General features: G+C 39.0%; 1 protein-coding gene across 2 annotated transcripts in view; it reads left to right on the plus strand.

Moving 5' to 3' along the window:
* Positions 1-13,414, plus strand: part of opcml (opioid binding protein/cell adhesion molecule-like) — a 241,270-nt gene that overhangs the window by 184,986 nt on the left and 42,870 nt on the right. For both annotated transcript variants that reach the window (XM_051683519.1, XM_051683518.1), the window contains one exon: positions 4,506-4,738. In XM_051683519.1, the coding sequence (XP_051539479.1) occupies positions 4,506-4,738 (233 nt within the window). The remainder of the gene's footprint in view (positions 1-4,505; positions 4,739-13,414) is intronic.

A 13,414-nucleotide genomic window follows, 5' to 3' on the forward strand; every position in this document is an offset into this window, starting at 1 on the left:
CAGTGGATGGTAAGTCTTAGGGAAGCACGACCTGATCATCAGGTTCCTGAGAGGTGCCAGAAGGTTGAATCCCTTCAGACCGCTCCTCGTTCCCTCATGGGACCTCTCTGTAGTTCTTCAGGGCCTATGGAAAGCCCCTGCAGTCAGCTGAGCTTAAGGCACTCTCTTTGAAGACTGCCCTCCTGACTGCGCTCACTTCCATCAAGAGGGTAGGAGACCTGCAAGTGTTCTCTGTCAGCGAAACGTGCCTGGAGTTCGGTCCGGGCTACTCTCACATGATCCTGAGACCCCGACCGGGCTATGTGCCCAAGGTTCCCACGACCCCTTTTAGGGACCAGGTGGTGAACCTACAAGCGCTGCCCCAGGAGGAGGCAGACCCAGCCCTGACGTTGCTGTGTCTGGTGCGCACTTTATGCATCTATTTGGATCGCACGCAGAGCTTTAGAGTCTCTGAGCAGCTCTTTGTCTGATTTGGTGGACAGCGGAAAGGAAGCACTGTCTCCAAGCAGAGGATCACCCACTGGCTCATTGACACCATAACAATGGTATATCATGCCCAGGACGAGCCGCCCCCGGCAGGGCTACGAGCCCATTCTACCAGGAGTGTAGCGGCCTCCTGGGCCTTGACCAGTGATGCCTCTCTAACAGACATTTGCAGAGCAGCAGGCTGGGCAACACCCAACACCTTTGCGAGGTTCTACAATCTCCGGGTGGAACCGGTTTCGTCCCGTGTAGTGGCAGGCTCAAGCAGGTAAGTCCAAGACAGCTGGCCAGGTGTATCGCTTGTGCATAGCGCCTTTCTCCTCCCCTGAGCTGAAGACATGCGCTGTTGACTCCTAGTAGTGTTCACAAACTGTGTTCCCTGGATGATTTCCTCCGAGCCCTGTGGCAGATGAGTTCGCGGAGAAACTCACTGCTGGCTCAGTACATGTGCTAACTAAGCCCTGTACTGGGGTAGGTACTCTGCATGTGTTGGTTCCCCATAGGTAACCCCATGTGACATATATCTTCTGCTAATTCGTTTCCCTGTTGGTAAACTGCATCTTCGTTGGGCAGAGGCCCCTCTGCCCCAGTCACCATGCTTGTAGAAACTCCTCCCCCTTAGGGTAGGACCTACCATGGGACACATGACATACTTCCGACAAAGCTCGGCAAGACCATGTGACTTATCTTCTCTCAACCCCCCCCCCCCCCCCCCGGGTGGGGTGTGGTCTCCACGGTGTCTTCCCCTTGGGAGGGACACACCCCGACGTAGACCTGGTGGCCCCAGTCGGTTAATTCCTTTTTTTTGGGGGGAGAGGAAAAAAAAAGAGGATAAGAGGCCACGATTGGGCTAGCCTGTCTCTATCTTTTGGGCAGTTGACTTGTCCTCGAAGGACCGTTCGACACTCATAACAGCATTGGGGGAGGTTACATGTTGGCCTGGTGCACTGGCTATGAGGCACACAGTGGTCTGTCCGTCACACACCGCCAGTTCACGTAACACAATTCAACCAGTTGTGGCGTTTCCTATAGGGATCCCTAGTGTCACTACATCGACACAATGTCAAGTGAGTGACAGATAGGGAACATCCTGGTTACTTGTGTAACCTCCGTTCCCTGATGGAGGGAACGAGATGTTGTGTCCCTCCTGCCATAATGCTTAACTACCCGCTGAAATGACCGGGACATTGTCTCGGCTCCTCAGCACAAAACCTGAATGAGTGGTTACATACCAGCACCTTTTATACCCGTATGTCCAGGGGAGTGGTATGCAAATACCACTCGCCAATTTTCAATGGCCTTTTATCAAAGACCAGAGGTGTTTCAGGCTCCCAAGAGTGACCCCTAATGTCACTACATCGACACAACGTCTCGTTCCCTCCATCAGGGAACGGAGGTTACACAAGTTACCAGGACGTTTTTCCCTCTAACATTACATTTTTACTCCAGTGATGGTTAGGTTTAGGTTTGGGGGTTGGGTTGGGGTGCATTTTATAAAAATAAGCATTCCTCTTCATTGTATTACTACCTGTACAGCTAAAAACAACTCCCTTCAACTTGCTTTTGGCATTCCCCTGTGTAGATAACATCCGGAAAATGGAGCTTACACGTGCCCAAACAATACTTACCGCTTTGGCCACTGGGGGCAGTGTTTCGAATTTCGGTAAGCACAGACCGATTTTAGCTAAAGAAAAGTCAACCTACTGTTTCAGATTTCACTGTTGGATCTATCTGCCTATTCACAATGCAAAGTGTTCAACAATAAACCACGTAAATTTATAATTTATACATTTAAAATGATCTCTTGGCATAGGCCCCATGTTTTTTTCACCATCAAGCTAATGTCATTACAATGGCGTTTATGGTTTTAAACTCAATGTGTTCCTCTCAGGTAAAATAAAGGTATAAATCCAAATACTTATCAACTACACATATATTGGAACATGACGAACAGCCTGGTTTGGAAGATGGAGGGATGCTGCATGCAGAATTAACATGCATAGTAAAATTTGGAGGATGTTGTTATAAGAATTTACTTTATTGTGGGAAAAGCAGCAGTAAGTTCTTGCACACAGTTTTTTTTTCTTTCTTTTATCATTTCTTTTTTTTTTTTTCAACATATTCAATGTGTTAAGGCTATAAGGTTATTTTTAGACTGAAATATCTGAACTGAACTTTAAAAATAAATCCATTCTATTGTTCAAATGTGCATAGTGATTCCCAAGCAAAAATTGCAGAGCATGCATGATTATAGACCGGCACTTAATCTTGTGGTTTTCTATGGTTCAAATCCTCTGCAAGCTCTCTTGCGCTCCAGTACTCTGCATAGATTAACAGACTCAGAAAGAGCTTTTCCCTTTGAAGAATATCCTGAGAAAGGATTCACTTCACACTTGCTATTGTTGCCCTCCAGATTTGTCAAATCTTGAGAAGTACCCTCTTGTTGACTAATTTTCGGAGCTGGGAAATTCTCCAGTAAAGGGTCTGATAATCCATTTACTGATTTTGACCTTGAGTAAGAAGCCCTCTTAAAGACTAATATGAATTACAGTGTGTTTTGGCATGCTGACGTGAATGGTTTGGCAATGGCATTTTGATAATGCTCCATGCACCTTGTAAGTGTCATTGATGAAAACTAGGTCAACAGTACATTCTCTGCTACTGTAGTATTAAATAACTACTGGCAAATAAAGCAAATGCCAGATAACAATATAAACATTGAAAAGAGTATTTTCCTTTTTAGATGGTAAATTGCTTTGAGTTTGAGAGTTGAGTTTTGCAATATGTAGTTCTGGCTTTCAATTAGTTCAAACCTTTAGAGCTATCATTCGAAAGCTTTAAAACGATAAGTAATGGTCGTGCTTCTACGTCTTTTTCTGCAGTTTTAAGAAATGTCCTTTCCTCTTGGGGGCCTGGGTAGCTCAGCGAGTAAAGATGCTGACTACCACCCCTGGAGATTCCGTGTTAGAATCCCAGGGTGTGCTGAGTGACTCCAGCCAGGTCTCCTAAGCAACCAAATTGGCCCGGTTGCTAGGGAGGGTAGAGTCACATGGGGTAACCTCCTCGTGGTCGCTATAATGTGGTTCGCTCTCGGTGGGGTGTGTGGTGAGTTGTACGTGGATATCGTTGTGGATTGTATGAAGCCTCCACACGCGCTATTTCTCTGCGGTAACACGCTCAACAAGCCACGTGATAAGATGCACGGACTGATGGTCTCAGATGCAGAGGCAACTGAGTCACTATGCCACCATGAGGACTTAGAGTGCATTGGGGATTGGGCATTCCAAATTGGGGAGAAAAATAAATTAAAATAAATGTCCTTTCTTGGGAAGGAGACTGAGACTGTATTGCAATTTCCAGATTCTTCTAAAATGAAAGATGGCTATTGCCCAGAATTGCCCTAATTTTTCTGCACTGCTATTCGACTTGGATGAGATGAAAAGCTATTGTAATTTTCAAACTTGTTCTTAAGATCTATAACAGAAAAAAGAGAAAGAAGCAGAGATCTGTTTATATTACCTGTTGCCTTGTCACATTTTTTGTATTCTGAAGAAGCTGAAGTGATACTATGGGCATTATGGTATTTCTTCAGCAAAGTCTGTTGAGTTGAAGTTTAGGCTTGGGGTAAGGACTCGATATTGTGTGTAGAATATAGAATCTTTTTTTTTTTTTTTTTTTTTTGGCTTTTTTTTTTTTTTTTTGGCTTTTTCTTCAGGAAGAAGTAAGCTTGGCTACTCTAAAACTGACTTAAAAATAATTGTACTAGGTGATAAAAAGAGACTCTCCCAATATCCATAGTCATTGTAGAACACTTTCATTATTGTTTCATGTATAAAGAATACCATTTTAAAATGAGTTGTCTTTATTAAATTGCAGGGCATCTTCAGGGAAGATGAAGACACCCAAAAAGACATCATAAAACAAAGTTCCATGATTCTAACCATGTGTATCTTTATGGTTAAAATTTTCCTGTGTAACATAGGACAATTAATCACGTCTTGTGTCTGTCTCTCGTTTAACAGGTGCAATGTGGACAACAAAGTGTCACGGGTGGCATGGCTCAACCGGACAACTATTCTCTTCACTGGCAATGAAAAGTGGTCTCTGGACCCCCGGGTGGTCCTACTAAGCACAGCAGTCACTGAATACAGTATAAAGATTCTAAATGTGAACTTATATGATGAGGGCCCTTATGTATGTTCCATTCTCACAAACAAGAAACCGGAGTCAACGAAAGTGCACCTCATCGTACAAGGTAAACCATTTTTTCAAGTCTTTTCCTTCTTAAATGGGTTTGAGGATTTTTTCTTGATGTCTCTATATGTGAAAAGTTTACATCATTTAATGTTCGGATGAGGAAACCTTGGTATAACTGGTTTGGCATTGTTTTGGGTTGTGTTGACATTTTGGTTGGATTAATAAAGGTTGACAAACAACTTTGATTCTCCTTTTCTAGGCTGATGTAATGAAATGAAACTCTGCAGATGTGACTCCTAGTGATGAAATTGGGATTTAATCTGGCTGTAATTTCAAATCGTTGATGGATATTGACTTAAGACACACAGCCTGGGGGGAGAAAAAAAAAAAAAAAAAGTAGGACAAAAGCTATGTTCTCTCCACAGAGCACGAGCTCACTAAATCAGGTGTCGATACTCAAACATTTGTCATGATTTACAGTGCAGTCGATCGCTTTGCATTCATATTCCAAAAACAATTAGCTTTGCCCGCAGCCAAATCCATCTCAGCTTGGGATGCGTAACATACAGTAATTCAGATATGCGCCAAAAAACAGTAACACCATTTTTATCACGTTTTCAGACCATCTGCACAGTCAGAAAATCTGTCAGATTTTTGACATTGCAGAGATCAAGTGTTTTTTGCTAATTAAATGCCACCATATCAAATGCTCATTAACCTTTAGTACTTTGTCCTGACACAAATTACTGTGGGCATAAATAACTGAACAAACAGACAAGCTAAGGTGCTTATTTTTTGTAATTAGAAATGCAAGTGTTAATTGAAGTTTGGCTTGCCTGTTAAGAACACTGCTAAATCGAAGCTTAATGCAGTTCAATTAATTATAAAGTCTTCAGTCCAATTTTAATTAATCAACCATTAGTCTTTTTTGTTTTATTGCAGATTCTTAAAGGGGTAGTTCACCCATTGGCTCATTACTCTCCTTCATGTTGTTTCAAATCAATATGACTTGGTTTCTTTGTGTGGAACACAAAAGGAGATGTTGGTAGTATGTTTGGTAGTATGTTATTCTTGCATCACCATTCACTGTCTTTGCATCTTTTTCCATACTATGCAAGTGAATGGTGGCTGAGGATATCATTCTGCTTAACATCTCCTTTTGTTTTCCAAGGAATAAAGAAAGTCATACATTATGGAATATCTTGAGTTAAAGTGATGACAGAATTTTTTTTTTTTTTTTTTTTTTTGGGTGAACTGTCCCTTTAACCTGCAATTTTAATACTTCAGACTACATCTAATAAATCAGAATACATTAATAGCATAGACTTCCTTGTATTTTAGCATGTCCGTAAGAGTACCATGCATACATGATGCAATATAAGAAGAAACTCTCACTTTCTGGTTCCTTTGTCGAGTCTCTTAAGTGCACTTAAGATATTTAATTGTTTGCAGTGTGCTCTTTTTCCCTTACACCCTACAGTTCCATGCTGAGTGGTGTGCAATTTCAGCCTAGTGTTCTTGAGAATGGATCTGAAAGGTTTGTGAACAGATGGGGTCTTGGTGTGCCTTTTCTCTTATGCTTTGTCTCAGCTTTATTAAAACATGCCATGCTCAGCTAAAGTCTGCCTACACAAACTATAGCACTATGTCTATTTCTGTCATCTAGTGTGACTCTATTGCTCTTAAAAGATGAGCCTTCGAAGCTTGTTACTGCCTCCTCTCTGCTCAAAATTCAAAGAGTGCCTGAACTACCATTCTCACACATTTTGTTTGATATATGCACGCTTATAAGGGAGACTGCAGTACCGTTCTCAAATATCTCATTTGATATCCACATGCTTGTTTTAAGTGTCCCAACATATTTCATGCTTGCTTTAATTACGGTTTTAGGTCACTCTTGAGCATTCTTTGAACAGGACAGCGTTCCATTAAATTTCACATTTGCCATTTTGTACTGTATCAGCAGTACATCTATTTATGTGGTTGATGACTGCAGCTGGAGGTATGTGTCTCTGTAAATGGCCTCATCGTCTGCTGTGGTATCGATCAGATGTATTGATCAGATGCAATATGAGAGGGGACATGCAATGTGTTAGAGTCCAGTGCAATCTGAAACCTGAGGTTTTTCTCTGAGCTCTTTCTCCATGGTACACAAAGCATTATTCTTCTAAAACTACTCAATGTAGAAGACAAATGAAGGTCATTAAGGCTTTGGAAGAAAAAAGTTTGCAAATGTGTAACTGACGTCATCAAATACAGTAATACAAAATCATCATTGCATGTAAGTTTGTCAATATAAATATGCAAACATAGCTGTAAAATGTTTTGTGAGTAAGCAGTGACAAAATATATCCTTACAGCGACTTACAGTGCTGTTCAATTGCAGTTTGAACCTCATCCTATATTGTGGTCAAGTGTTTTAGTGATATAACAAATAAGCCTTTTCAAATCTTTCAGGTATATATTTTTCAACCTGGTCTCATAGAATCATGTTACTATACCCACAATTTTGGAAAAGTTTTTTTTCTTGGCTCATTGTACATATCGCAGCAGTTTCCTGGTGAAATGAAACTTTAGAGGTGTTACAACAACAATGACTTTTATTCCCTTTTACCAGGGATTAAATTGGGCTGGTATGTGTATTCTCACATACCAGCGTGTATTCTCCGATGCAGCCTTTGTCTGATTCATTTTACGTATTCCGTCTCTATTTAGCAAGTGTACTTTTTCAAAAATATTTCAAGTTCATTGTGCTTCGCTCTAGTCAGTTGTGGATGCTGGTAGAGGCAGAATACAAGAGCAGCACGAGACAAAGCGTTCCGCCTCTGTATCGGGCTGTGGTTCGATCTCTTTTTTTAAAGAATGGAATCAACTGCTCACCTTTTTCTTAGATCCACTGATATGCTGTAACGATTTTGCTTAGTTTTGTTAAAAAGCTGTACACACAAATTGGTTTTGAATCCAGAATCACTCGCATCCATACATCAATATATCATACAACTTGAGATCAAAAGACCACTCGACCAACACACTGTCAAATGTTTCACTGTTATTTTTGTATTTATGTGTGTACTCCTTTTTTGTTTATTCAGTATTTATTTGTATTTTGTGTTTTTTGTTTTTTTTTCTTTTTGGAAAAAAGAAAATGTTTTGTTGCAAATATACAATGGGATTCACTATAGTGCATCACCCGATTTTAGGGTTCCCCTACCTCAGAAATCCCAATTTAACCCCTGCCTTTTACACATATCACAAGTAAAATGGCAGATTATGAGTTTATAAACACTTAACTTTTGCCCTGTTCCTCACACAATGCTATCTAATGACATAAAAACATATACTATTGTGCATGACTTGTAAGGCGACACATTTTAATGTATTGTATAATTAACTAACTAAATGAATAAGCCTGTTCATGCAAGATCAAATTGCATGGTTGCGCAACTGATAAAGCATTTCACTAGTGATGCAAAGGGCCAACATATGAGTCCTAAAGAGGAAGTGAGTCGACACGTGAGCCAAAAGTCTCATAGAAGCTCCACAAAATGATGTGGGTGCTTAAGCACGTTTTTTTCTTTTTCTTTTTTTATGGCACTATCGGTTAAGTTAAGGTTTAAGGTTTAGAGTAGGGAGGTCCGTTTTGATGATTTAAAATCGATAGAGCATTAACTTTAAAAACCTTATCTATTTTGTAGAAAATGTAACTCTCTTTAAGTGCAACACAGTGGACATTTCACCTCGAAACTGTTAAAATGTAAGGAACCACAGTCATTAATTTTCATGAAATCAGACCAATATTTTTTATAAAAATTTGTGCACAAAAATTCAAAAGGATAAACATACAATTTGGGCCAAGTAGAGCAAGCTAACAAGAGCATACCAGAAATACAGCAATACAAACCATTTATTGAATGTTATCAATGCAGTCTAATGACAATTTGTAATAATTCACAACATGGCGAAATCATACAACTTGCGAATGACTTTTATTCACATACACACATACACACAATTTTTGCTAATATCCTATCTATGTCTTTAAATTAAAGAAGCATCTGTGAAGACATTTTGTTTTTCATTTTGCAGTAAAAAGACTGACGTATGTTTATAAACTGTAATACGCCTTGTTTTCTTACTTCTGTGGTACACAACAGTGGTTTTCCTTTTAAAATTATGGTAAGGTTTAGGGTTTAGGTACAGTATTACATTTTATGGTTATGGTTAAGTTTGGAGTTTGGGTTAGGGGATAAACTTACTATAAATCATCAGAATGCTACCTGAAAACCCCTCTGTTTTTCTTTCTTCCTTGGTACATAAGAGTAGTATTTTTGACAATTTGCATATTTGATGTAGATATAGCTCATTATTTCATTTGAAGTGTAATGGTGGCACACCCAAATGTAAATTTAAATTATGAAGAATTAAACAGATTTGGGTGCCAGACATGTTAGGTCTGTCAAAAAAAATAAATAATAATTTGCCCAGAATAGCTCTCAAAACCTATTATTGACTGGGAAACTCCTTGAGGTCAGTTGGGGAAACGTAGTCAAGAACAAATACCTGGAACATGCAAGACACTTCCTCAACTTTTCTGTCATTGCTGTCTGCAGATCAAGTGCAGACTCCAAACAGTTGCTTTCGTTTCTGCATTGCAATGTGATCCTTCAGACGTCTCACTCACCAAAACAGTGACATTGGTTTCTGTTGAATTGGACAGTGCAATTGGCAGCACAGCGAACAGAAGCTCCTGTAATGTCCCCACCGCCTCCTTCCTTTCACCAGACTCTCCTACACTTATGTTCCTCTCCATTCCGTTCTCATCTTACTGGTCTTTCCCCCATATTGTTCCAATCTGCCATATTTATAACTTTCTCTCTCTCTCTCTCACTGCATATTCCAATCAAGATGATTAAGGATGGGTGCAAACAAACGTGCATGTGAGCAGTTTTCCATACCGGCACACAACGTCACAGGGTAGTGAGAGATCTGTAATGGATGATCTCATCTAATCATACCTGTTTTGTCCTTCTCAGCTAGCAGTGCAAGGGCAGACATGTACAGGTGGTGTGGAGACTGAAGCTGGCTGGAATAGTGCTGTTGAAACTCGCACTCACACATCCAATTTGCCCAGTATTCTCACTGAATAACTTCTCCAGCTTTTGGCATATCAAGTCTTCACCATGTCCCCTGATTAGAAGCAATGACTATTTAAAACAGAAAACAAACTACTTGTTATTTTATATCCTTAAAAAAAAGGGTCTTTGCACTCTAGTGCATAATGTTCTATGCAACATTCTGCTAATGATGTAATATCTTTTTGATCTCTCTTGAAATGTTGCACCAAAGGTAATTTGATTAAAACAAGCATGCTTAGCTCAAAGAACCACAGCAAAATTGGTCAAATTGGCTCAAAATGCACAAATATTGAAAAGTTTAGAGTATGTATACTATTTCTTTTTTAGCTAAACCTGGATACTGTACTCTGTGTATACTGTACTGGCACAAAACTGTACTGTAGAAAGTAGCATATGTGCTTTTAAGTTGTGTTATGTGGGTGGTCTAAATGCAGAAAATGTGACACAAAGGCCGTCTACTGATTCTTGAGAGAGAAACATCTCAGAGTGAGGAAGGTCATCATGATGCTAATAACGTTATATGGAGCACTGTTGTCCCTGTTGTTTTACCCTGTTGTTGGTTTTGTGTTTTTGGTGAATAACAAGGAAAACAATTATGAGAAGTAAAACAAAGAAACTGTGGCTACCAAGATGTCTTTACACAGAGGATTTGTTCAGACAAACATGAAATTGAGCAAACAAACTTGAGTGATGCTTTAATGCAAGATTATAAATCTTAACTACAGATTCTTGACTCATCTAAATTAATGACAGAAGCATTGTAATTTTCAGGTTCATGCAGTAATCCATCACAAGTGTTTTGCACGTATTTTCCACATTTAATAAAAACTTTTTCAAGATGTTTCGTGATTTACTTGAAACTTGTTGTGGAAAAAACTGAATATGAGATAAATAACAGTATTTAAAAATATAAAGATATCATTTTCTGCTTTAAACCGGCACCACATTGGCCGATTTTTCTAGTGATTTTCAGGTATAAGCTTCATTACCATATTCGCTGGCCAGGCGGAGGGAGACAAAGCAAGCATTAGGGCGCCTACACACTAGGTAAAGCTCCAAAGGAGCATTTGATGCATGGGAATGCCATAGGTCAGTTTTGAAGGCATGTACCACAGAGGGGAGAGGCGGTCACAGATAGAGATGGCTATTTGAAATATATCTTTTTGACAATGTATCAGTAAACAATGAGTTAGGTGTTTTGCATTACCTCCATTGGCCTATTGTTTAAAGGTAAAGTGTGTGTTTTTTTTTTTTTTTTTTTGCGATGTTAAAATGCTTTCTCCTATCAAAGGCTAATATGCAGAAACTACTATAATTAAGCCTTTTGTAGGTTTATTTCCCATAAAAAATTTAAACACTGTGGCTCTGTGGTGCTTTCAGAATATTTCTCTGTTTGTTTGAGCGTCTTGACCAGTCTGACATAAGTTTGGGGTAAACACTTCACCTTTAATAATGAGCTACATCTATTGCTTATAGAGTCCCCTGGGTTCATTTAATTAAAGTCAAATATGTATTTGTATAGCGCCATTTACAATACAATTTGTTCCAAAGCAGCTTTACAAAGAACAGTGCCTTACAATCCCCAGTAAGTAAGCGAATAAATAAACAATATTAAATAAGATGTGTAGGTAGAATTAGGTAGAAACATCATGGAAAAGTTTTAATTTAAGAAGTTTAGCATAAACACAGAGGATCAAGAGAGAAACACGGCACAGCGCTGGTGCGGGCAAAGCAGTACATGCAGGGAATCCAGCACTGTTAGTGGCAAAGGGAGCAGAGAGGATGAAGAACAGGAAAGTGAGACTCAGGTGGGAAGAGGTGAAGGATGAGTTTCAGCTCAGTGCAGTTAGTGCATAAAAGGTGAGGATCACACACCATATGTTCCATCAGCTTGGGGTGGCATCATCAAAAGTTTAATTTGCACCAAAGTTTACACACAGTCACACAGTTGAAGCCGAAGTGTGCAATTTCTGAGCCTCTTGGGCCACCACATTGAACTTTAAAAATAAAAATTGTTTTCTAACAACCTTCCAGAATACTCCCTCATTTGCCCAAACTCACACCATCAGTTGAGTCAAAGTTGCTGTGTCGGGCTGTTTGGGATGCTCAAGCATGCAGAACAGTATTTTAATAGTGCCACAGAGACAAATTGTTTACAGTGTTTACTATGAATGACTTCTTATAGTTGTCTTTGCATTTTGATCTGGTATTGGTGAAAATATAGTAACATCAATGAAGTTACACTTTTCAGCTTTAAAAGCATCATTGTTTCGAAATCTGGTATTTTGGTATTTTGAGGAGAAATTCTGGAGTGCGAACAGAATGTGGTGGTTCTTTGAGTTAAACATGCTGATCCTAATCAAAGTACTTTCGATGCAAGATTTCATTAAAAAAAAAAAAAAATAAATCAGGATGTGTTACCTGATGAGCAGAAAGTCACACAGACTATTATGTATTAGGGCAAAAGTGAGGCAATTTAATTAGACGGCCCCATAAATAACACGCAGGATTATCGTCTTTCGTTTGCTCAAGTGTAATGATGTGTTTCTGCTTTAGATTAGTCTCAAACGTTCTCCTCCATGAGGGGAAAGGATAAGACAGCCTTTCAATTCACTGCACATTTGTGTAATAATCCTTGCCTCTTGTTACTGGATTGAGGAGTAGATCTTTTCCTCATTTTAAAAAAGCAGTAATAAGTCATTGGAAAGATTCAGTAGGGTTATGAGAATATAAATGGAAGGACAAAGCCAGTGCTTTGAAACCATATTTAGAAACGTTCATCTATCATAAATAAAATATTACTGTTGAGGTTTGGTATTAGACCCTGGATCTGCAGAAGGTGTAATTGTGGTGCCATCAGAGGATTACTCATGACATAATCTTTTTACAAAAAAAAATATTTTAGATCTGTTTATGTTTTGGAAGTAGTCTCACTGGCCACCCACGGTTTGGATGATTCATACTGAACAAAAATTGCTAGAGTTGGCTCAAATAACTAGTTCTAATTGTCTGGCTCTACAAAATGTCTGGTAGTCAAGGGTGCACCAGGCTTGTAAATAAAATCATGTTTACAAGGTAGAATGAGTGTTTTTGAGAAAGAAATAATCATTGAATTTGCCTTTTTCAGATAAGTGGCATCAAATCTTGAGATATTCAGAGTTTTGTTTGAGGAGCTTAGTAACATGTAAACAAGATATCCGGAATTGTACAAGTTGTTTCTTTTTGAGTAGTGTCTGTGAAATAATCTGTACTTATGGACAGATAATAATTGTGATCACAAATTCTACACACTTTCCTGCAAATTTCTTCAGTTATCTGTACAGCTATTTTTTATTTTATTTTATTTTATTGTGTCTGTTGGTTCCAGAAGTATTTTTTGCATTCATAGGGATTTAAAAAAAAAAAAAAAAAAAAAAAATCATAATAGAGCTCTAAGCATATGAACAAAACCCACCAGCTCAGTGGTAATCACAACATTACACACTTTGATTTGAATCAAAAAGGTCCAAGGACAAAATGATAAAGGTACAAGATTGTGTAACTGACTTCTTATATGAGGTAATGAACTCACCACATGCCCCACCGAGAGTGAACCACAT

This window comes from Myxocyprinus asiaticus, chromosome 42, assembly GCF_019703515.2.
Source record: "Myxocyprinus asiaticus isolate MX2 ecotype Aquarium Trade chromosome 42, UBuf_Myxa_2, whole genome shotgun sequence".
NCBI lineage: Eukaryota > Metazoa > Chordata > Actinopteri > Cypriniformes > Catostomidae > Myxocyprinus > Myxocyprinus asiaticus.